Here is a 23,520-nt window from a genome sequence, read left to right as displayed (position 1 = left end):
CTGATGCTTCTAAGACTTATATTTCTATTTGTCCTCTTGACAGATTTGTAAATGAGATTTTGTAACTCAAACATTCTATTTAAGCTGTTTAAATTAAAATCATTATTCAAGTTTCTTTTTTCCAATTGAGAGTCAAGTCTCAATAAGGCCTAGAAATCCTGACAAATATTTCAGAGTATAAACCCAAAGAAAATTTTTTAAGCTTTAAAACTGCATAGCTTCAGCAGTTTGACATGAGCAAGCAAAAAAGAAACCCTTATTTCTCACTTGTTTAGACCTATTTAAGAGCTTTGCCCTGTACTTGGAAATTAGAAAATTGGATAAGCTTTCTTTTGGTTGGGGTAAAAAATGGCTGCAAAGATTCTGTTAAAGTTCGATAACACATGGTAACTTCAGAATTAGGAACAAAAAAATGAAACTTCTGGACTATGATTAAAATCTAAAGAAAGCAACCAAAACCAAACTGAGTAGCACTGTGCTACTACCTCACATACAATTCTCTTTTCTCAGTTTTAATTAGATTAAGTTTAAGAATACAGATATCTTGCCCATTACTGTGTAGGTGCTGCTACAAACATATCACTTCAGTCAATATTGGTAATGCCACCATAACAACTTTATTCCACCCTCAAATCTATCATATTCTCATCCTTAATGATGCACTACTTAGTTGTTTGCATTCAAATATGCATATAAACATTCAAAAGAGTTACCGTAACAGTTTTTATTAAAAAAACCTAATGTACTTGTTTTTCGCCAGTACAGCTATGTTTTTCTTAAAAAGTACTGTATGTATCAAACATTTAAGGTTTATCCCATCGCTGTCAATTGTCTTTGAAGAGCTGTCAAACACCTCCAACGTTAATGAACTCCAGTATAGCCTCAAGAAAAAGCTTTTAGCTTTCTAAATTATGAGAAGAGGCTTAGTATTTTGTGGCACGAAGACAACATGCCATTAACAAGTAATCCTTGTGTTTACAGCATTCTTTCAGGAATGATATAAACTCCAAATCCCAAGTGATAATTCATGCCCTGCATAAAACTAACACGAGATACATTAAAGTTATTCAGATGAATAGATAGCATTTGGAAAGGTCTGTCAACATTCATATTTTTAACAGCTCTTTAAAGAGGTAATGGTGCAGATTAAGTACAAGCTTTTTGCCTCAGTGTAATACACATTTGAAATGAAAATAAAACATGGAAGACCAATATCTTTGCATTTTATTCTTCAGAAAAAGAAGAATCTTAAAGAAAGCATTTAGTAGTCCACTTGTGCTTAAAATATTCAATGCATGAGAAAGCCAAAAGAAAAAAATACACATTTTTGTACACCATGATCAAAAAGATAACATTGTAAGTTTTCAGAAATTGCACTGTATTTAAAACACTCTCTAGAATCTGCTCCACTTCTATGTATGGCTACTGAGGCTGCCTGACACAGTTCCTTTTCCACTTTAATTGCCAACCTGTGGAGGCCCTTCAGGGATGAGTGATGTAAAGAAGGTTGTGATAAAGGACCAAGCAGAAGCCATGAATCCAGGCTGCTGCTCTGTATTGGCATCTTCACCTGTATCTTCTCCACTGTCTTCATCAATCCCATCATCCATAAGTCGTTCCTTTAAAAACAGAAATTGAAACAATTCAATTGCTACTTTTCAGAGCTCTAACATAAAGTAACCAGCGCTAGCTTCCTACCTTAAGTAACTTCTCTCAGAACAACCTCCTGCAGAGTAACTAACATGAAGAAAGTCTGTGATTCAAGTAAAGACAATCAGTAATTGTCAGACTGGAAAAATAAAGAATTTAAGCAGCAGGCACGACACTGAGGACAATGCTGAAAGCTTTCTGGTTAAACCAACTACATTTCATAAAAGTTGACTTTCTGTCCAGACATTACAGCATACTTGACAATGTATGTCAACATTATACACTAGTACCATAGGAGTCTCAAAAGACATGTCTGCTCTTACATACCATCTCTTCAAGGTCAGGATTATTTGCATGTTGCCCATCACGGTTCACTTCCACATTATTGGCTGCCTGTTGTTGGCCTCCCTCTTGCCTAAAGGGGAACCATCCAGCTTGGTGTCTATGTAAGAAAATGGAACAGTTGAAAACCTCTCTTTTGAAAGGAATAAAAAGATTTTTCTGCTACAGTTAACTGCTGCAGTAAATTCTTCAAGTACTTTCAAGTGAATGAAGCTACATGTATTTTTCTGCAAGTCTTATTTCTAGATCGAATGGCTATTCTTTGACGTCTGGATTAAGAAGGGTCTTCCTAAAAGCTGTTCTTTAAGTTTCAGAAGTGCTGTTCACAGCCCTCTGTTCCAGAAGATTAGTAATTTACCATGATTAGGTGATTAAATACATAGAATACTTTTTTTGGGTCTTCTCCCCATTTTTAAGTACTTAAGTTATATTAATTTTCAAAGGCAGCCTTAGTTTTCATAGTTTAAAGTCTATTTTCTGTGGGAAAAATTTAAACTTCAGCTAAGGCTTGAACCACATTACCACCGTAAATTAAATAAGCCTCTCCTACGTTTTAATGTGTCTATACTCTGATTTCAACTATCATGTCTGCATGAGAAACAGAACAGTCCTTGTGAGGACAGAGACCACAGTGTAAGGAAACCCTCAACGAATGACATCAGTCCAAAATATCAAGCATTACTGCTGTTTTCCACTTCTACTTACATCACTAAGGTATTTTCATATATAAAGGGCAGTGATGACAACAGTACTGATATTTCTTCATCAAATAGAGAGCTTAAGTCTTTATGATGCATTGTAAAAAAAAGTTTTAAGTCCCTGCAATTCTACCAGATCTAGTACCCACCGTTACAGTAGCGCTACCGTAACTGCCTAACGCAATTCACTGCACAAATCCCATATGTTATTTCTGAAATATGTATGAGCTTAGCTCTGCAATTTTCCTTTCATATCCAAGCAGTAAATGTTTTAAGTTTATGCAAGCATACTCTTGATCTATATGAACTTCCTTCCCCTCACTCCCACTTTCTAAATTTCCATCCCCAAATTCTTCATTTCTATAATACTAATCTGTTAATATCAACAACATTTAAGAGCACTGTGTTTCAGGTATAAGTGGTATCCAACTTACTGTAAAAGTGTTTTGAGAATTATTTCTTTTTTCATATCAGTGTCTCTGAAATCCAATTTTTTTTTTTTTTTAAACACACCATACTGTAAAGGAGCAGTGCCTAAACTTTTGTATTTGGATAATTTTTCACAGTTTAAGTGGATTATACACTAGCACCATACTCCACATATCAGATCTGCAGCTTTACTCAACTGTTGTACTCACAAATATACCAGCAGCATGGCTCCCATTACCATGACAAACCGACTGAAGGAAGAATAGAAGTATACAATGCTCAGAAGAATTGCTGCTCTAGAGAATGTGTACATCCAATCCAGCCAGTCCCGGTTGAAGTCCTCCTCATTCATCACCGGGCCACCCTGTGCATTCATCTGAACATTCGCGTTTACAGGTCTGTTCTCCTGGACAGCTACATTTGGCACTGCTGGGGGCTCATTTGCAGGAGCACGTTCTGAGTTTACAGCCTGGGCAACTGCAGATCTCACTGGCTCAGTGCTGGAAGTCACTTGGGCTGAAACAGCAGCTTGGCTAAAAATTTAAACATAAAACTAGTTTGTCAAAAAACATGCACCAAAATTTCTAAGCCTATTCTTGTCTTCTTTTCTACACTAATAAAAACAAAGTTTCAGATGCAATACATGTCAAAACAAACTGCATTTTCCCTTAAACCTTTATTTATTAATACATTAATTCCAATCCAAAACTGGATTTTATAATTTGCTGGACAAAACTTAGTGTAAAACTGCACAGCCATGCAAATTAAAGATATTAAAGAAATTAAAAAAATATCTAGCCATGCTAGATATTTTGATCCTGTAAACAACATTTAATTTTTTTAATACCTTCCATTCATTAGTGTAACTCTGTACTACCTAAGATAATGCAGACTTACTATTGCATGTAGTACTGACGTGCATACATTTGTTGCCACCAGATCATCTGTAAGGGACTGAATGCAGGATACATGGAAAATCCAGCAGGAACACCTTGGCCTGGAAATTGGTTGCCTATATTACTATAAAAGGATTTAAAGAAAAATACTCAGTTCTAAATTGCCACATTTATAAAATGCACTAATATTAAAAAACAATTAAAGTAGCATTCTTCCTCTCATTTGTCCCCCTACAATAATGCACTGAAATAAAACTGAAACAACACGTAGTGAGATCATCCCACCCATTCAAACAAAAAGCACTGTATTTTCATACAAGAAATTAATAAGCAAAGTTATTTCTATAGAAAGAGGATTTGTTTTTGTACTTAGATGTCTGTCACTAGCTGCGTCTCTGGGACAAAACCATATTGAAAATTTTTCAAAGTTGTGTATATAACTGCAGAAATTCTTCCATACAATTCCTTTTAAGTTCAAAGGTCACCCTTAAAGGCACGGCAGGAGCTGTAAAGGGGAAACTTACTAGCTTCTGTAACTTTCTTTTGGAAGCAATACCTGAAATACTACTGTGATTCTGTGACATGAAGAAATGAACATGAGCAAAGACAACAAACTAATCTTTCAGATACATCTTCTGAAGAACGCAACTAAGAACACTAAATTATTTACTTCCCCCCCCTCAATATTTTGAGCATAAGCAATTCTCACCCCTACAGGTTTTTAATTCCGGTTCACATGCAAGAGAGATAAAGCTCCTGTACATAAGTTTTAAGTTTGGGTTTGTCTGCTTTTAAACTTCTTAGCCTCTCTTACCTCCTAGAGCATATAGCATGTTTTGGCAAGATTTCCAACTCTTTCCCCAAAGATTTTGATGTAGTGAACTGTAGTAAACCAGGACATCTTTCAGGACAGCATGAGAGTATAAAGCATGAAGAAAAGTTTATTCAGACTGCAGGTAGCAAAAGCTGAGACTGCTGTAATTGTACTGCAGACTACACCTGTTCCCTAAGTAAGGCACTCCCTGCAAAGATATCACCAAGAGATTTCATTAGTCTACCAGGCATTCAGATATACAAGACATGCCCAGAAAGAAAGATGGGAGGAAGACATTAAAATCTTTTTTCCATCTTACACATGATTAAGTATTTCACTGTAATTCTGGACAAAAGCCTGTCATGCAACTCCATGACCTCTGCTAAAACTGTTTGTTATGTTTTTATTTAGTCATAACCTGTTTTGACAATAGCTTGGAGGGGAGATGGGGGAAGGGGGGAGAAAAGAAAGCAAAAGCTACTTTCCCAATACCACATACAAACTGAGATAATCATAGGCAAAACTCTAGGTTTCTTTCAAAAGTTGCAAGGGTGAACTGGCAGCCCTGCTGATGCTACTTATTTATGCATAATTAACATGCTGGAACAGCAAAGCTGCCAAGCTGCTATTGAAAAACATCAATCATGCTTTTATCTTTACGGCTGCAAGCTTTAAGAATGTGTTTTTCTATCCCCTGAACTGGCAAACACTGAGAAATAAGACTCCTCCAAAATTCATAAAACATTGACCCTTATAAAACATTTGACCCCCAGAATGTAAAGATGATTCAGATATTCTACATGGGTGTCGTTAAGACCTACATTGTGACAAATCACTGCGCAATGTCTCAATTTCAAGCAGGTAGAGTATCACATGGAGGTGCGAACAGGCAGGACCACTCACTGTTCAACCACAACTATTTCTCCAGCTCAGTCACCAATAAACAGTGCTACTCAACTTGGCTGAGTTCTGCACGAATTCACCAATTTTTTTTCTCATGAGTTACAGATTTTAGGGTGGCTGTTCTTTAAAACTGCTAAGTTGAGCTCAACAAAAGTTGAGAGTCCTTAGGCTAATAGCTCTCCATCACAGATACATCTTTTAGAAATATTATAGGATTTGAGCCTCTTTCTTCCAAACTCTTTCAAAAGCTGCTTTCTTGATGTCTTAAAGCATAATAGTAGATTAAGAAACCAGTCAACCAAGATAAACCACAGAAGATTTCAGTTATGTTCTTTCCTTTCCCATTCAAATATTTTGGTGGGGTTTTTTCCAACAGCTTTTCTAGGAGATGGGACTTTCTGAGAAGCAAGACTTAACTTTTCAAGATCTGACTCCATTAATGAGAAAAAGTAGACATCAATATTCAAGAACTGGCTTCTGCCTTAGAATGCCAACAACCTCAGCAGTATTTTATTTGCTCATCAAAAATCAGAATGAGGCAGATGTTGCCAATTATACAGCTATTACAGCTGCCAGGGTATTAAGTCAGCTTTTGAAATTCAGGAACAACTCTAAACACAAAATATACTGTATTTCAGTGAGAAGCACCTCTCCAAAGGAAGAGGCTCTTCTCAGCAAAGCAAACTGGCTTGCTGTTAGAAGAAAAAGGAAAGTAGCACGTGCTTTCTCCTTATCTTTTTCCAGGGGCAGGAAGAGAGGCAGGAAGCAGAGTATTTCAAAAGAATGGCAGCAACAGCACAAGAGCAGGAAAACAAATTGGATAGGCACAGGCATTCCAAGATTGGAGAACAAAGCAGAGCAGGCAGTAGAAGAACAGCTAGATAAGTCAGAAAACAGTTTTTAAGGTTCAAATGGTAGAGGCAGATTCAGAATATTCTGAAAAGAAAGAGGCATGCTACTCCTTAAGTGGCTAGAAAGCTCAGAAGTACTACTTTTGGTCTATGGAAGGCACCTAAAATGAGCTAACTGAGATTCAATTTGAGGGTAGGTCAGACTAGTTAGCTAGTGTCATCATGACGATACTGCTCACCACTAATGGAAAAATAAGACTTTTTATTCAGACTTAAAAGCTCAATCTGTCATCTGCATGACTGACAATAACTGCATTTGTTTAATGACCTTGACCCACAAAGGCACTTCATTTAGCGTTAGTCTCATATCAGCCTGGGATATCAGCTTGAAGTGACATTCAATATCCTCCACTATGTTATTAGCTACTTTAAAAAAAAAAATGCAGTGAGCAAAGGCTACTGATGAAGCAAGGCATTTATGTGCTAGAACATACCGTATGCCATCAGCATGTCATTTTGTTGTTCGCTTTCAAACATTACTACATACACAATATGAAAACATTTCTTTAGACAAGCTGCCCACACTTGACAAATAATCTCACTGCCGTGATTTTTCTTGTCTGTTTACTGCTTCCAAGTACTCTCCAATCTGAAATGCAAGCCACTTCAGGACTGAGCCCATCTGTTTTGTTTGTACCTGCATAGCACTGTGGGGCCCTGATCCACGACTAAGTCCATAGGAGCAGACAATGCTGTGCTTGCTCTCCACAGCAAAAGACTGACCTGGTAGATATATGAACTACTTGCCCAGTCCCACCTCAAGCCAAGATTTTTAGAAAACAGCATTTACAAAAGCTCAAAAGCAACAGAAAGTTTTAAATTGCTTTCTCTGTAATATTTTATCAATCTGAGCTGTTTTCCCAAAAGGTATTCGACTCACACATTGAAGCTTTGTACCAGGAACTGAAAAACTATCAAAACCATCATTTAATCACCTAAAATTCATGTTCCTTATTTGTACAAATTACTAATGAAAGTGTTGCAAAATGTTCAAGAAAACTGACTCTCACATATGTTTTCAAACATCTGGAGACCTTTCCCCATCAGTAGAGTTCATCATGCAGCTAGAATAAAAGTGTTTGGTCATGGAACAATAAGAAAAATCCACAAGGCAATGCAAATTTCAGCTGTGACTCTTCCTAACAAGTCTCAATCTGTGTATAAATTATATTAAAGCTAGATTTCATTGCCCCAAACGATGTTTACGAGAGCAGCTAAAAAAAAGAAGGCATTTTTTATTGCTGGAATACAAGTAGCAGTGCCCTGAAGCAAAAAAAGATGCATCTAAGAAGACTATTGAAAGCATTAAAAAGTTTAAAGATGACAGCAAACTACAGCAGGCACTGGCACAGACTATTTTGAACAGAGCACAGCCAGTGCCCAGAAGTCTACAGCAAAGACCTAACTTAAGTTCTGATAGTGTTCCATTAAACTACTTTTACAAAGAAGGCCTAAGATTATTTAGGGTTCATTTATTTTGGCATTTCTTTTCAGGTCAGGATTGCACTTTTGAAGCACATCTCTAGTCACTTCCTCTTACTACAGTTTTGTTTGCGCCACAGAATGCTCTTGGATCACCATCTGGATTCCTTTTGGCTTACACTAAATTGAAAGATGTGATTTAGATGCACTGCTAATGCTCTTTAGTCTCAAACAGGCACCTATTCCAGGTGACCAAACTAGAGATAGTCCAAGTAAGACAGAAAACGCTGAAATATGTGCAGTGTTGATGTCAGGTTCTCAGCACCTCTTTCAGTCTACAGATCCACTCCTCTCAATCCATATTACTTGCTAACACAGACATAGACTTAGGGTTTGGTTTTTTTCCCCCAAAAACAGTAATATCTTCCAAACTGATGCTTCCCACTGTATTTTAATGAATTATTTCAGCTAAAAGATTGAACAATGGTTCTGTTGCCTTTTTGAAGTCCATAAGCTATTCAGTTCACCATGCATACTGACGAAAACTCACTCTCAGGGTATGCTTACGTGAAAAGCCAAGTGGAAAAACATTAAAACTTCTTACAGATTAGTAATTTACACAACACAGAATGGATTGCTTCCCAAATTAATTTACATTACACCAAACAGCAGTCTTGACAGTCAAACTAGTGTCACCTAGCTTTGTCATAAAGGCAAGTATAACCACTTCTGCAGAGATGCATGTGGTCAGAATAACGTAAGTGCTCCACCCATTGCAAAGGCAATTTCTTCCCAGTAGACAGTACATTTCAGATAAATAATAAAAAGGACTTGAAGGAATTCAGAATGAAAACTAGTAAGACTAGTAAACTCTAGGTTAACTCTAACAAGAGAACAAGTAAATTGAACTGAAACTAAATAAATTTTCAACAGTTCTTGACATCTGTTTTCTTTCCAGTGACAGAAACAAGTGTTGCTGTTAGCAGATTCATAGGGTTTTTTTGTTTCAACATTCTCCAAAGAAAATCTCTAGAATCTATATAGTAGTAGGAGAATGCCTTGTCAGAAAGAAATCTTTAAAGCGTTCCCTGAGGAAATGACAGCTATCATCTCAGAATGCACTATCCTCCCATTTTCCCCTTGGGAGAAAATAAAAAAAGAAAAGTTCAAGCAGCTGCAAAGGTCACGTGGGTTAAAAATTCCTAAAGCTGCTTTAAGTGCAAAAAAAACAACAGAATCTTGAAAGTTATTACGTAACAATAGATCTGATCTAGTGTCCTGGTTTCAGCTGGGATAGAGTTAATTTTCTTCCTAGGAGCTGGTATATTGCTGTGTTTTGAATTTTAGTATGAGAATAACATTGATAACATGCTGATGTTTTGGCTGTTGCTAAGTGATGTTTACACTGGTCAAGGACTTTTCAGCTTCCCATGCTTTGCCAGGCACACAAGAAACCGTGAGGGGGCACAGCCAGGATAGGTGGACCAAACTGACCAAAGGGCTATTCCATACTATATGATGTCATGCTCAGTATATAAACTGGGGGGAGTTGGCTGGGGGGTAGCGGTCGCTGCCCCCCAGCCCCTCAGGGACTGGCTGGGTGTCGGTCAGCGGGTGGTGAGCGGTTGTATCACTGTTTTTTTTCCCTTGGGTTTTGTTCCCCCTCTCACTCTCGTTTTCCTTCTCATTTCAATTTATTATTTTTTGTTCCAATTATTAAACTGTTCTTATCTCATCTCAACTCACAAGTTTTCTTACTTTTGCTCTTCTGATTCTCTCCCCCATCCCACTGGGGGGGAGGGTGAGCGAGCAGCTGTGTGGTACTTAATTGCTGACTGGGGCTAAGCCACAACATCTAGAAATGTACACTGGTTACATTTCATTGGTATGTATGAAAACACTTTAAAATTCTGTTGTAGATACACAAGCACTTAACACGTACTCAAAACGTCTGCATATCATTTCTACAGTTGAATCCAATATGGACAAGTGAAGAGTTACATCTTTCGTGTCAAAAACTAAGAACCATCATATTCTGATTAAGAATTTAGTGTTGATGATTACAATATAGGACTAGAAAAAGCAACCAGAAGCAGTAATTTTATCAGTTACATCACTAACTACATCCACTAGATAAATATTACAGCTGCACTTATCAACAGAAAGTTGAGGGCAGAAAGCATGAAGAAAAAATAAAAACAGCCTGAAGGGAAGCACCAAGAACACTTACTCTCCGATTGACCGCTGGCTAAAAACATTAATGTTCACATTAAAAATGTTTCTAAATGTGACTTATGCTTCAAGATGAACTAGCCGAATCATTTTGCAGACTGAAAGAAACATAATTGTAACTGAACATTTAAAGTACTTTAAAGAGTATCAAAGAGCTGAGGATTGCTTTAATCTCACTTACCCTTGCATTAAATAAGGGAACTGGTGGCTTGGTATGGGATTGCTTTGTGCTTGTGGAAGATTACGATGCCTCACTCCATCTGCACTAGTGTTCAACGATGTAGATGAAGCTTCTTGGTTTGTGGGTGAGGCGGCAGTTGATCCAGAACGGTCCAAATTCTTAAAAATAAATAAAATTGAGGTTGGGGATCTTTTTGCCACAGTTACAAGATTTACTACTGTGTCTTAAAAAACTATTTGCTTTAATGTTTTGTCACAAGTTTTATTGAGAATATAAGCACCAGGCAAGTCTTCTGGGGTTTTATTGGTTCTGGCAAGCCTTTAGTAAAAACAGAAATTCAAAATTGCACTCAGGTGCACATATAAAAAAAAGTGAAGTTTTCAGAAAGAATCAATACTTGATAAGTCCCAGAGGAAAACACAAGTCCCTGGGAATCAAAGTTTCAAAGAGCTGAACCAAACCAAAGCTTAATCCAAAGAATATTTAGCAGCAACAAAAATTATAGTGGCTACCATTAACAAAAGTAACTACAACCTCAGGATACGTTTTTATATTCAGAGACAACAGTGCCTGCAATGGCTTAAAATACCATTCTTCTATTCTTGTGTTCAGTTTCCCCTTCTACTCATCATCCTCTTCACTGTGGCAGCTGCCCAATCTGAATTGCTGTCCTCACTGCTGGGAAGGGGCAGAGGGTGGGAATGAGGAAGCAGCTAGGAACTAGTTAGGCTCCCAGAAACACACCTAAAACTAGTGTGTGAGACCTTCAATGCTTTCCAAGATCAATACTTAACCCTGGAAGTAGGACAACAGCTGGCTCTCCTAGATTATTTGTCACCGTAACAAGACTGCAATGTGGCCATTGAGATGAATTATTTTAGTTTTAATAAATCCCCAAATCCTATTGCTAAGCATTACTGTAATGTTTACTCAGTAGAAAATCCTCTTCAACTTTGACAACTCAGGAAGTGAGGAGCTGCAATTACTTAAGACATCCATATCACATTTGCCCTACAAAGGAAAACAAGAAAAATTTACCACTAGACAGTGGGGGGGGGAATAAAAATAAAAAACAAATGGAAGAACAAAGGCCATACAAGCTTTGGGTTTAGGTTGTTTCCTTCAAAGTATTATGAACTTAACACTGTGCATACTGACTGCTTTAAGCAGTCATCAATACAGTCATTTAAATACATTTACATCTGATCTACGTAGCAATAAAACAAATCACACAGGAGGCCCCCTGTGTCCTGCCTGCAAACAGAGATATAAATACAGTATTTGAAAAGACGATGTAACCACTGTCCACTCTCTACTATTGCTTAAACTGCTCATATTTCTGACTGTCACATAGCAGTCAGAAACAGTACCCTATCAACAGAAGAATGAAGACAGACAGCTTATTACTGGAAGGGTATTTCCCATATACTGATAATCAACACACCACAGATGAGAAGTACCTACAATGGTACTGCATGCATTCCTTTCTGACTAACCTTCAAGGGTTGCTTAGTGATACTGCCAGCTCTGGAAAAAGCGAAGTGAATTACTGTGATGACGACCAAGTCATCAACAGAAACATTAACTGTCCTTTTGTTAAAAGAGTACAATCAAAGAACATCATCATTTTTGGAGGGTGTGAAGAGGGGAAGGCTCAAAACACCCTAAACAAGTGTTCTATGAACAGCTTAACTAATAAAACATTAAAAACACTTTCTACTTCTCACTGTCTTACAGACACTATGACTACCTTGAAGCTACTACATAAGTACTGGCCAATTCCTGCCAAGCAGAATGAACACTGGCCAAGCTCCACCTGTCTGTCTCACAACAAGGGCACTAATTTGACCGGTCTCTTCGGCGGTACAAATTTTCACAAAATAAATCAGAACTTAGTTTTGGGGTTTTGTTTTGTTTTTTTTTTTAAAGTCTGAATACACTGCTCAAATTCTGCCAAAGTTACCAGGATATGGAGAGAAAGGAAAATGTACTTTTTTATAAAGAAAAAGTGTTAAAAATAAAGAATAGCTTAGAAAAAGTAGTGCTTTATCTAATAAACATAATTGTGTTACAATTTGAAAAAAGATCATCTTTGTTTAAATAAAGTGAGACCCTTAAATAATCACATCTAATTGTGCAAATTCATATGGCATGCTCTACTTTTACCACACAATTTTACAGTCAAATTTTAAAAATTAAAAGAGAAATTCCTGGAAAGTTTCCTCAGCGTAGAAGAAATTCATGTCCTGTGTATGAAAAAGAACTCACTGAGCTAGTGCTGGAGGTGGAAGCTCCGTGACCTTCTCTACTGGTGCTGGGTTTTGGAGAACTTGGGGGTGTCCGGGAAGTACATACCAGATGAACCATATGATATTCATCTTGCTAAAAATTAAAGAAATGGAAGAGCTAAAGCAACAATATTTGAGAAATTTACAAACAAAAAATGTCTTTAAAAATCCACCTTCAAAGCTGCATTTGCAATCAGTAAAGAACCATTACACAAAATGGAGAGACCATATAGCAAAACTTAAGCCTAGCACAAGAGAAGTCTACTGTTTCACAACTAATGTTTTCTTAGCAGCTGTCCACAATAACACATTGAACATCCACTTACCCCCAGTCTTCCCTAGAACTGCAGTATAACAGAACCAATGGAAGACCACACAGAGAAACATGAGGAAGTATATCATAAGCTTTAACTTTTATTTTGGAAAAATCTCAAACCCTTTACAGGGCTCCATTTCCCTCAAGTTAAAAATGCTTACATTTGCACTGAGATCTAATGAAGAGTGTTATTCAATAAAGACATCAGGGTAAATGAAAAATGTAGGCACTAGAATTCCACAAGCAGACCAAGACAAGAAAAATTACCAGCCATTGCCTCCACCTCACTCCAGTCTCAGCTTGGCTCAAGCCTAACCTGCAGATGCCCTGAAGTAACTGAAGAGCCCCTGCAGATATTCCACACTCAGGGGATGCTATTTGAAGCACTAGATGGGACTTGAGTATTCCTAAATATTTGAGGAAGCGAGCAAACGACACCACTTGAAGCCATGTCAGCATGCAAGTTATCAGCCCACGCCAATTCTTCATGAATATGCTCCCCCCACTCCAACATGGATGCCAGAAGATCTCACTGCACCAAATGAAAACACCCCATTATATCACCATGCCTGAAGCTTATAATGGCCATAGCAACAAGAACAGCTATGACTATGTATTTAAATTGCACACTACAGCTTCCTCAGTAACCAAATTTTAAACAACAAAAAAAAACCCCTCTGTCCTCTTCTGAAATCAGCATGGTGCAGTCAAGCTGCAGTTTTTAATGAGATGACATTTAGAAATACCAGGTTTGGAGTGTTTTTTAAACTATAAAAAAAAAGTGTTAAAACACACGTTTACTCATTTCTAAGTTTTAATCTTTAGGAATAAAGAAAACTGGATAACTGCTTTTATACACCATTGTGCATTACTGCTAGCATAGCCTATCCACATCCACATTCATTTAAACTCCTCTGCATGTATCAGCTTCTAGCCCCAAGCACAGCTTCACTATTATATAAAGTGCAATTTCTTACTAGTCAGTGATAGTAAGAAAAGATCAGAGAGCACTGAATGCAGGTGATCAGCATTCTGACCATGTCAAAAGCCTTTAACCTAACTAGTTACCTTCTTTCCAGATGAGAACTTATGCCACTCAGACAGGCAAAGGAAACTAGACATATTACTTGTAAGCTTACAGTGTACAGCTTTATTCAATGTGACAGTTTATTGTCATGTATTTCTATCTATATATAACACATTGGACATCACTATGCTTGAAGACTGCCACAACTTCCAGCCTCAAGGTATTTTATATCAGCGAAATGACGCTGCTCAGTATCAAAGAGCAAGTATCACAAGCCTAAATTGAGAGACTTAGTAAGTACATCCTTAGATAATATTAGGAATTTTTAGCTAATCAAGTAGAAAGGATATGGCAGAGAATGAGATTGAACTTAAGAGTAATCATACCTTTTTTCCAAAAGCTCTTAAAAGCTTGAGCACAAAACACTCCTCTTCTTCCAACACAAATTTTTAATGTTGTGCTTAAGACTGATGAGTAGATTTCTAAATTCACTACATTTCTTTAACTAAACCCAAGGCCTATAGCTACTAAAATGCCTTTGAGGTCAAATATAGCCCCTGTATAGTGAAGGAAGACACTACTTAGGCAAAGTTTCTCCTCTAGCACATAAGCCAGGTTTGAAATTGTGTTTCCTAAAACTAGTCTGCTGTAAGCAGGCCAAGTGAATTCCAGGGATTCAGACTTCATTTTGTCCTCAACAAGCAAAACTAAGCTTTGAGGTAAGTTATATAACCATTTTCATGAACTTTTAAAAGGTACACGACATATACTCGTTGGCAACAGTCCAGCTCCAGTTTTCTAGTATACCTATACACAGCAAGTTTCAATCAGTTTGGTAAGCAGTTAAATCCAATTTAATAAAATCTATTTCAGAATGAATATTATGAAGTAACAACAGTGTTAGTCTGCTCAAGTAATACTCAAGATTCCCCTGCATCCCTTTCTCCATACTTAATACAAAACTTGTTGCCCACTTTCAATAAAGCATTATTCTCCTTTAGACATTTTCCTCCATACTAACGTGTAACCCACTTTTGCAGTCTGTACATTAATTTTTACCTTAATACATTACCAAAAAAAAAAGTATCAACACCCAGGTACTGTATTACAGAATTTACCTATTTCATAGAACTAAAAACTGTATAATTGTTTAATGACCTAAAGTATTTTCCAAATATAGCAGCTATTGATGCATCCTGATCTGTTTACAAGGAGTTTATAGACTACTCAACATAATGCATTATGTTTTCTGTTGCCATCGAAATTGAAACAAGGTGTTTGATAATCTGCTCTAAATATCATCTTATTCTATACATTTTTAAGAACTTTACTAACTTAAGGAAGTCCCTATTACTTGGTAGCATCAATCCAAACTATTCAAACCAATTTGAGAACCAAGTGCATGTATTTCAAGATTTCCTACATCAGCTGTCACTTGTATTCAGGATTTGGATTTAATTTAAATGTTGACTGAAGAATCCAAAGTTAGATTAGTAAAATTATTTTTTCCAAGATAAACCAGCAGAATAAATTAAAAAAAAAGAAATAAAAACCACAAGAACCAACAAACTTCCAAACATCATCAGGAACAGTTACTAGCTGATGAATAAAACCAGGACAACAAATAGTTTTCCCAGCAAAACCGTTTAGGAATTTAGAATTCTGGTTTTGCATATAAATACATTACCCTTAATTTGCTTACACAAGTACCATTTTTAACGTAAGTTCTTGGATTTAAGTATGTACAAGAAATGAAATTATGTGCCAAACCAACACAAATCTGTTAAAGGATTCTGTTTACACCATAGTGGGAACTGTCCATAGAAGTCACTCTACACTACATATCTTGTGCTTGGGACTCACATAGCCTACTTGCTCTCCCACCAATTGGAAACATGCCTCAATCTGCAAGTACCACAATGCTACAGACAAGGCATACTTGAAAATACATTTTCCTGAACATGTCAACATTATATGGTTACATCTCTAAATACAACAATGAAAATCTGAAGCTAAATAATACAAATCTAAATTCCTATTTCCCAAAAAGGGATTTTGGTCAAATATCATATGGTGTTGATATAAAGCTTACTTTTCTGAGAACATCTTTCAGCTGCAGATGATCAGGAAGCAGTCTGCCAGAATACACCAGTCTCTGATCCTTTGTAGACTAGGAGATGGGACAAAGAAAGGAATTTAGCTTTTTCCTGCCATACAGATATACAGCTGGAGATAACATTTGCAGATGAGAAAACCCCTTATAATTCCAACCACCAAGAGATCGCCTTAAAAACATTTCAGCAGCTTCACAAGTCCAACTCGCAAATTAACTCTGAAAAAGAATTCTGCTGTTATGCACTGAGCAAGAGTGCCATAACAATTAACAACACTTAACTGGCAAATGCTGCTCAAGAAAACGATCAAGTATATTAAAAAATTCCCTTCTTTTAAAGATTTAGTCTTTACCCTGCTCCCATTCCCAGGCACTTTCTGAAAAAGTAGATGGAAAAGTGGCTGGGGCAGCAAAAAAAAAAACCCCCAACAAAACAAAAAATATTTAGAATGATGGAATGACAATTAAAATATGCAAAAGAAGGGCACAGGTTTCAATCTTTTTCAACGGGGAATTTCTGTTATTAGTCCCTGCCCCCACCCCCCCAAAAAGAAAAAATCACAAGAGGAAACAAGGAGGAAAGCATTAAAAAGCATGAAGCAGCAAAAGGATTTTTTTTTTTTTTAAGGTAGCCTTCAAACTGTGGTAAGCTTTTTTGTCTGTTCTTGCACTTTCACAGTTTAAAATACCTTGGTAATGCAGAGATTTTTAAAAAAAAAAAAACAAATACTACACTATTCATAAGGTAATAACTTTTAACTATTCTACACAGAAGAGATAATGACAAAATTCTTTTTAAAAGGAAACTGTCTGGGGTACCTATCTATAGTAAGATGTCCAGTACAGTAACGCAATACACTGTTTACTTGGTTAAAGAAAACAAGCAAACAAAAACCCCAACCCCACTCCATTTATGATGTCAGAAAGTTTTCAATAGTCTTAATACTAGCGGGTTACTAACATGCTGTAACTATGTGAATAAATAGCTCCCTTTTATTTTTTTTAAAAAAGCTTCTTAAATATTCATCCATATTAAAATAATTTTAAGAGAATCCAACTCGTACATCAGTTCAGTTTAACTACTGCTTGCACCCTAAATTAATACAATACCATTTATTACTTGAAAGAAAGCACTAACATAAGCAAATGCTAAATGAAGAAATCTAGCCTACCATCAGTGGAACAGACATGCATTATCAGCATGAAATATTTGAAGAATTTCGCCATCATACAAACAGCTAGTCTTACATCATCTCTCCTCTTTCTCTCCCAGCCTTCTGTTGCCCGCTCTGAAGTCTTATTCATGCTAAGACACAAATACCTGAGATCCAGATCTCCATGATTAGAAAAAGCTTTCACAGAAGCTTTGAGATTTTTTTTCTTGCAATTGCCTTTTACAGATTCCCTATAACTCAGCCCAACATAGAAAAGTTGCAGAACTTGATTCTTCCCTGAAAAAAATCTGATCATATCACTAGAAAAAAAATTATACTCTAAGCAAATAATTATAAAAAGTACATTCAATCTAAGAAGCTTTTGCTTTTTTTCCCCAAATTCATACTAGCTGTTCATGATTAAATACACGGCTTTAAAAAATGAGCCCCATATAGTACAGAACTGTTTATCACTTCTACTGAAGAATTGTCTTATATATTCTTCTGCATTTTTCTGTATTTTTAATTAGTGACATAATACACCATTTTCCTAAGTCTTGCGACACAGGGAACTATTTATTTGCAGCTCCAAGGGATAAAATACTGCAATGAATTCAACATCATGCTGTATTATTTCTATTTACATTTAAAACAACAAAAAAATGCCTGTCTCTCTCACATCAGACTAATCTGTTTTGAACTATATAATTTTAGTTCTTCCTTTCAAGCAGGAACAGTCTGCTAGCAGAATACAAGCTTACTTGCATTTTGTATTTGGGAAAGGCTTTCTTAGAAAAACTACAATTTGCAGCATGCATCGAGATTACAGAAAATTTTGATTTCCGGTAAATTAGAAACTTGTTGCTTTAGAACAACCAGTGGAGCCAAAAGTCTCAGAAACCTTGTTTCTGGGTCCTGAGATAGATTATCTGGAGATTAATTAGAACAGATAAGCAGTAAAAACAAAACAAGCAAAACACAACAACAACAAAACAAACCCCCAAGCTCTAAATTTGTACCATCATCCAATATGGCAATGGAGTCCTGTTTTGCCCGTCCCACTCATAATACAGCTTTCTACATGGTCAAATTCAGATTCTTCTCTTCAGTACCTTATAGATGAACCTCCCCTCAACCCCATCTAATTAAGTACTTTCTCAAACATGACACAAGTAGTACAAATTATTTTTTTTTAATATGAATACTTTACAGAGAAAGAACTGCTAGATTAAAATGACCCCTTAAAGTTGACTACTACATAGCGTTCAGTAACGCGTTTCAGCTCCCTACAAAATCGCAAAAGAAAAGGTTACGCATATGCTGAGTACTGTTAATCATATTAAGCTAGAGACATTAATGGGGGAAGATGAGGTCTTAAACCCCATACTCCTGCCCACGTAACTAAACAGCTAACTGTGCCCTACAGGATTACCTCTTGCGATTCTCAAGGTGAAAGCCATCCTGGAATTCTGAAATGTGGGTTTTTTTTAAATGCAGATGGAAGAAGAGGTGATAAACGTGAAAACACAGTAATTCACATATATGCCTAAGTAAATGGAAAAGGCATTCAACTCATCCTCTGCCAGAGGAGGTTCACTACCACACCTCCTGCTTCAAGGAACAGCATGCTTACTGCTAGCTCAAACACTCAACTGTGATGCAAAAAAAGACTTAAAAATATATATAATTACAGTGGCTCCATTTTCAGAAGCAAGCACATAGCATCAGATAAAATGATTCTAGAACCTAAAGTTTAGAAGTGAGGTGGAAGACAGTTTTCAGATCATAATCCAAAAGGTATGCATTTAAAACCAAGAATTCATCAGCTAGTGTTTTTTTTCTTCCATTTTTCAAGCAAGACTCCTTCTGCAACGCTTAGTTCACATTAACTACACCCAGCACATTACCAAAACCACCAAATTTAAGCTAAAGCAACAACTTCCTTTAGAAACATAGACAATCTCTGAACTATCCTGTTCAGCTACAAGACATTCATTATTTTGGTCACTCAGCCTGTCTCCCATTCTTCCATAGGAAATAAAAATCCAAACAACCCCATCTGGTTAGAACTGTGGGCAAAGTATATGCTAGGTCCAAACAACCCCATCTGGTTAGAACTGTGGGCAAAGTATATGCTAGGTGACAGGTGCTAAAGGAAATGAGAAACAGCAGTTTTAAATTAATGTTTATGGGTGTAATCGATGCAGCAGTTAATGCAGTGAACATAAGATCTGCCAGACTGAGACATACAGGTTGATTTTCCAAGTTTTCTTTTCTTAAATAAACATTTCATTTAGGGACACTATAACTGCAGTACTCTAGCTATGTAAAATTGGTCCAGTCAGGGGAAAAAAAATATTGACAAATGTGAACCTTAGTGTAGACCCACAAACTAATTTAACACTGTTTTAAACCCATTTAGCTTATTCAGTGACTTACTTTAGTAAGTATACCACCTTTAATAATGACTAAATCAATTTAAATCTGCCTATACTTGGAATTTGTATCTATTTACCCAAGTCATTTACACAAATTAATCTGGGAAAATCACAAACACTGCCTCAAGGCCTAATTTCTCCTTTGCCTATTTCAACCATCTCATTTTCTAAAGATATACTCTTAATAAATTGTAAATTTAAGGACAACATTTACAGTTACCATCAGATTACAGTCTAATTTACAGATGCGTGTAAGGAGAACGAGGTACAAGTCACACATGAAAACTTGAAAGACTATGTATAGCAGTGATAGCAACCAATTTCTATTTTACACCCTTCACACCTCAAGAATACTGCAATACCTGTATGGAGCATCTGTGTTCTGATGTACTCTTGCACACTTAAAATTGCATTGTAATAGAAGTTATTTCCAGGACCTATCACATTCAGGGAACGTAGCAATTTGATCAACAAGCTTTTAACACTGATCTGGTTTAAAAAGAAAAAAAAAAGGAGGGAAAAAAGCTCCTAAAAGCACAAAGATTTAAACAAATTTGAAAAAAGTAGTAACACTCAACATCAAAAAAATGTATCAAGCCCAAAATACACTTTTTAATTTTACTATATATAGGAGACATCCTATTAAATAGCTTTCTCCCCTCCCATGTTATTACTTTAATTTGAAAGGTTCTATGAAATAAAAATATTGTGTTCAGTTACTAGTTTAACTCCAAGTACAGTAAATCCAAATTAAACTGGAATTACCGAGATAATTTTCACTAAAGAAACTCCCCATTCTTTAACCCAGAACAATTTTGGTGATTCTGAACTAGTCATTTAATAATGACACACATGTTGAGGAATCAATTTTCAACAGAAGAAAGATGTTCCAGGAAACTGAAATTTAATATTATACTACTGGTTAAAACCTACAGTGCAACATAAAAACCTCTTTTAAGGATTCTTCCTAAGGATAAGGAATCCTCATTAAGGATTCTTCCTAGAAGACCAATTTAGCAAGACCGTAAGATGAGTCAAAAAACTAGTGTTTAAACACAAATACGTCATAGGAGGAGATTCTAGTGAGGAGGAAGAACCAGCAATCAGCTGAAGTCATATATTTGTTTCCTTCACAGCAGATAGGCTCTCTCAGCAGAGGATTACTCACAGCAATAACTCTCAAACCCACAAACCCTCAAATACTGCTTAACAGATCTCAATGTACCAGTGACACAGCCTAAGTTGTTGACTGCTTTTCTTCTGCTTCCTCCAAAAGGCAGAAGCCCCCCTTGAGACACAAATCCACTATTTTGCCTTCCCCCGCCCAAAAAAAAAAAAAAAGAAATCAACAATGCCAATAATTCTTCTATTGAACTAGGTGAACACTACTAATTTACAGTATAAACGCAACCTTTGTCCGATGTTTCATACAGCAAGGTCTAGGCCCCGCATGCTGCTGCAATGTGGAGGCAAAGTCACTCCCTTTATATAGTTTTCTGAAACAAATTTTCAAATATACCATTCTGTACGACTGCCACTCTAAACAGGTACATTATCCTTCTATTATCATCTGTACAGTTTTTCATAGTCTCTTTTTAATTGCCAGATTTAGAACTTAAAAGAATTTAGAAATAAATCATATTTTTGTCAGTGAACAAAAAAAGATAGAAGCTTTTATATTAAATTTCAAAATACAGTCACAACTGTCATACAAGTTTGTCGAACATCTGAGAGCAGTTTTCAGCACAACCTCAAAAAAATGGCTTTTCAAAGAGGAGGAAAAAAAAGGAAATAATTCAGGAGCTTGTTCAATTGTGTGTTTCAAATAGCATTATGAATAAACATCTATCTGCTCCACACCTCAGTGAATTCACTAGATTGTAGTAACTTTAGCTATATGGCTTAAGTACTGTCACTAGTTTAGACAGAACTCTTACATTTACAGAAATTAGTCTTCAATGGAGTTAACTGAGACATCTAAATTCCAGTTCCTAAAAAAATTAAATGGAGCATTAGTAAGCATCTTCAGCAATACCACCTTTCAGGATGCTATACTGTGATCTTCTTAAACCATACAAGAAAGTAGCTATTTATATTGCCAACTTCCCTGAAAGCAGAGACCCAGCCATTGCCTTTACACAGACAGCTCTTTGGCAGTAGGGCTCTTCCTTGTCTATTTTGCAGAGTACCTAAAGAAAGTCTTGATGGACTGTCCAGAAGTCACTGCAATGCCAGTCTGACCGACAAGATGAAGAAAAACGGCTGGCCAAGAACTCACCGGCTTACTGGGGTAGACTTTAGAGAGGTGAGATTTTAGCTTGCCCACAGTCCAGTCCAGAAAGCAGTTAATGGTCTGGTCGGTGTATTTCTGGTTGGGGGCCTTGATGACGAGGGTCACCGGGTGATCCACGACGCTTTGGTCCATGCTGCTCGCAGGGGCAGCCGGCCCTGCCCTTCTCTCTTCCCGGGGAGACGAAGCCGCTCGAACGTCTGGGCGCTCCGGGCGGGTTCAGCGGCCGGGGGCGAACTTCCTGGGGAAGCTGGGGGAGCCCATCCCCGTGCTGGCGCTCACACCGCGGGCAGGGCGGCGGCGGCACCGGCCGAGGTCTGCCCACCAAGCGGGGGGGGAGCAAGCAGAGAGAGGGGCGGCTTAGCACGTCACACACAGGCACCCGCCCGCCAGTAACCACAGCGACGGGGGCTCGCGCGGGGCCAACGGACACGGACGCACCCCCCACCCCTCACCCCTCACCCCTCACCTCCCACCTCCCGCCCCGCCGGCCACCCTCCCGCTGCGCCCGCACCCACGGAGAAGGAAAGGAGACAGGACAGCCCGGTACCCGGAACGCGCCCGCCCGGGCTGGGCCCCTCCGCCCGCGGCACCGCCTCGACCTCCGGCCTGCTGTCGTTTGCGTAAAATGGAGACCGGAAGCGAAGCGCGGCAGCGTCCCTCCTCCCTCCGCCGCTCCCCGCACGCGCCGCTGGGTGGCGCCCGCGGGCTGAACGGGCGGGGTGCACAGCGCAGGCGCGCTGCGCTCCGCCTCCGGGCGGGCGGGGGGGGGGGAGGAGGCAATGCGGGCGGTCAGTGTGTGAGGCCGGTGTTAGGCGAGGCGGCTCTCCCTCAGGGAGGTGCGGGGCTCCTGCGGCGTTTTGCCGAGGGCGTGTTAAAGAAGGGGAGGGGAAAAACCGTGTTGGCAGGGAAGGACTCGGGCGTTTTGAAATGGTAGTTTGCACCGGGGTGGTGTGTGGGGAAAAGCGAGAAGCGGGCTGCCGGAAGTGGATGTCTTCAGTCTCGTCAGCCTCCGAGCTTGTGGCCGTAGACCGCGGCCCGTGGTACAGGATGTGGGGTGTCCACCAACTTCTTGTGTTACGATGCTGGTTCACAAGATGGTCCCAAGACTGAAAGGCCGAATACTTGTTAGCAACACAACATTACTTGTTGTGCGTCTTGCCTCCATCACAATTGTGTGGGAACACCTCTGTGCATTTATCCCCAATATCCTTGTGAGATCAGGAAACACTATTTTATATCTGGAATGGAGGCATAGGAAGAGATCTGCTATATGTTGCACAAGAGACCTGTCTAAAATCATAAAACAACTTTCTGAAGCCCTAGGTTAGCATTGTAAACTTCTGATCATCTTACGTGATTTTCAGTTGCTGAAAAGAAAATCTTTTAAAGGATAACCTTCGAGTTTGATGGATA

General features: G+C 38.0%; 1 protein-coding gene across 6 annotated transcripts; it reads right to left on the bottom strand.

Moving 5' to 3' along the window:
* Positions 1 to 730: 730 nt before the first annotated feature.
* HERPUD2 (HERPUD family member 2) lies at positions 731 to 22,753 on the bottom strand. Of its 6 annotated transcripts, none has more exons than XM_075493479.1 (9): positions 22,623 to 22,753; positions 22,093 to 22,421; positions 16,202 to 16,279; positions 12,747 to 12,860; positions 10,479 to 10,636; positions 4,017 to 4,139; positions 3,329 to 3,652; positions 1,978 to 2,092; positions 731 to 1,619 (listed from the first exon to the last, which is right to left on the bottom strand). In XM_075493479.1, exons 2-9 carry the CDS (start codon positions 22,237 to 22,239, stop codon positions 1,458 to 1,460), a joined length of 1,221 nt encoding a protein of 406 aa, XP_075349594.1. In that variant the 5' UTR covers positions 22,240 to 22,421; positions 22,623 to 22,753; the 3' UTR covers positions 731 to 1,457. The 6 variants fall into 6 exon arrangements, with proteins under 6 accessions (XP_075349594.1, XP_075349592.1, XP_075349593.1 ...); XM_075493477.1 differs by having other exon boundaries at positions 22,655 to 22,753; XM_075493478.1 differs by having other exon boundaries at positions 22,619 to 22,744.
* Between the last annotated feature and the right edge of the window lie 767 nt (positions 22,754 to 23,520).

This window comes from Mycteria americana, chromosome 2, assembly GCF_035582795.1.
Source record: "Mycteria americana isolate JAX WOST 10 ecotype Jacksonville Zoo and Gardens chromosome 2, USCA_MyAme_1.0, whole genome shotgun sequence".
NCBI lineage: Eukaryota > Metazoa > Chordata > Aves > Ciconiiformes > Ciconiidae > Mycteria > Mycteria americana.
Note: the sequence above shows the minus strand (reverse complement) of the source record. Positions and strands in the feature narration are given on the sequence as shown.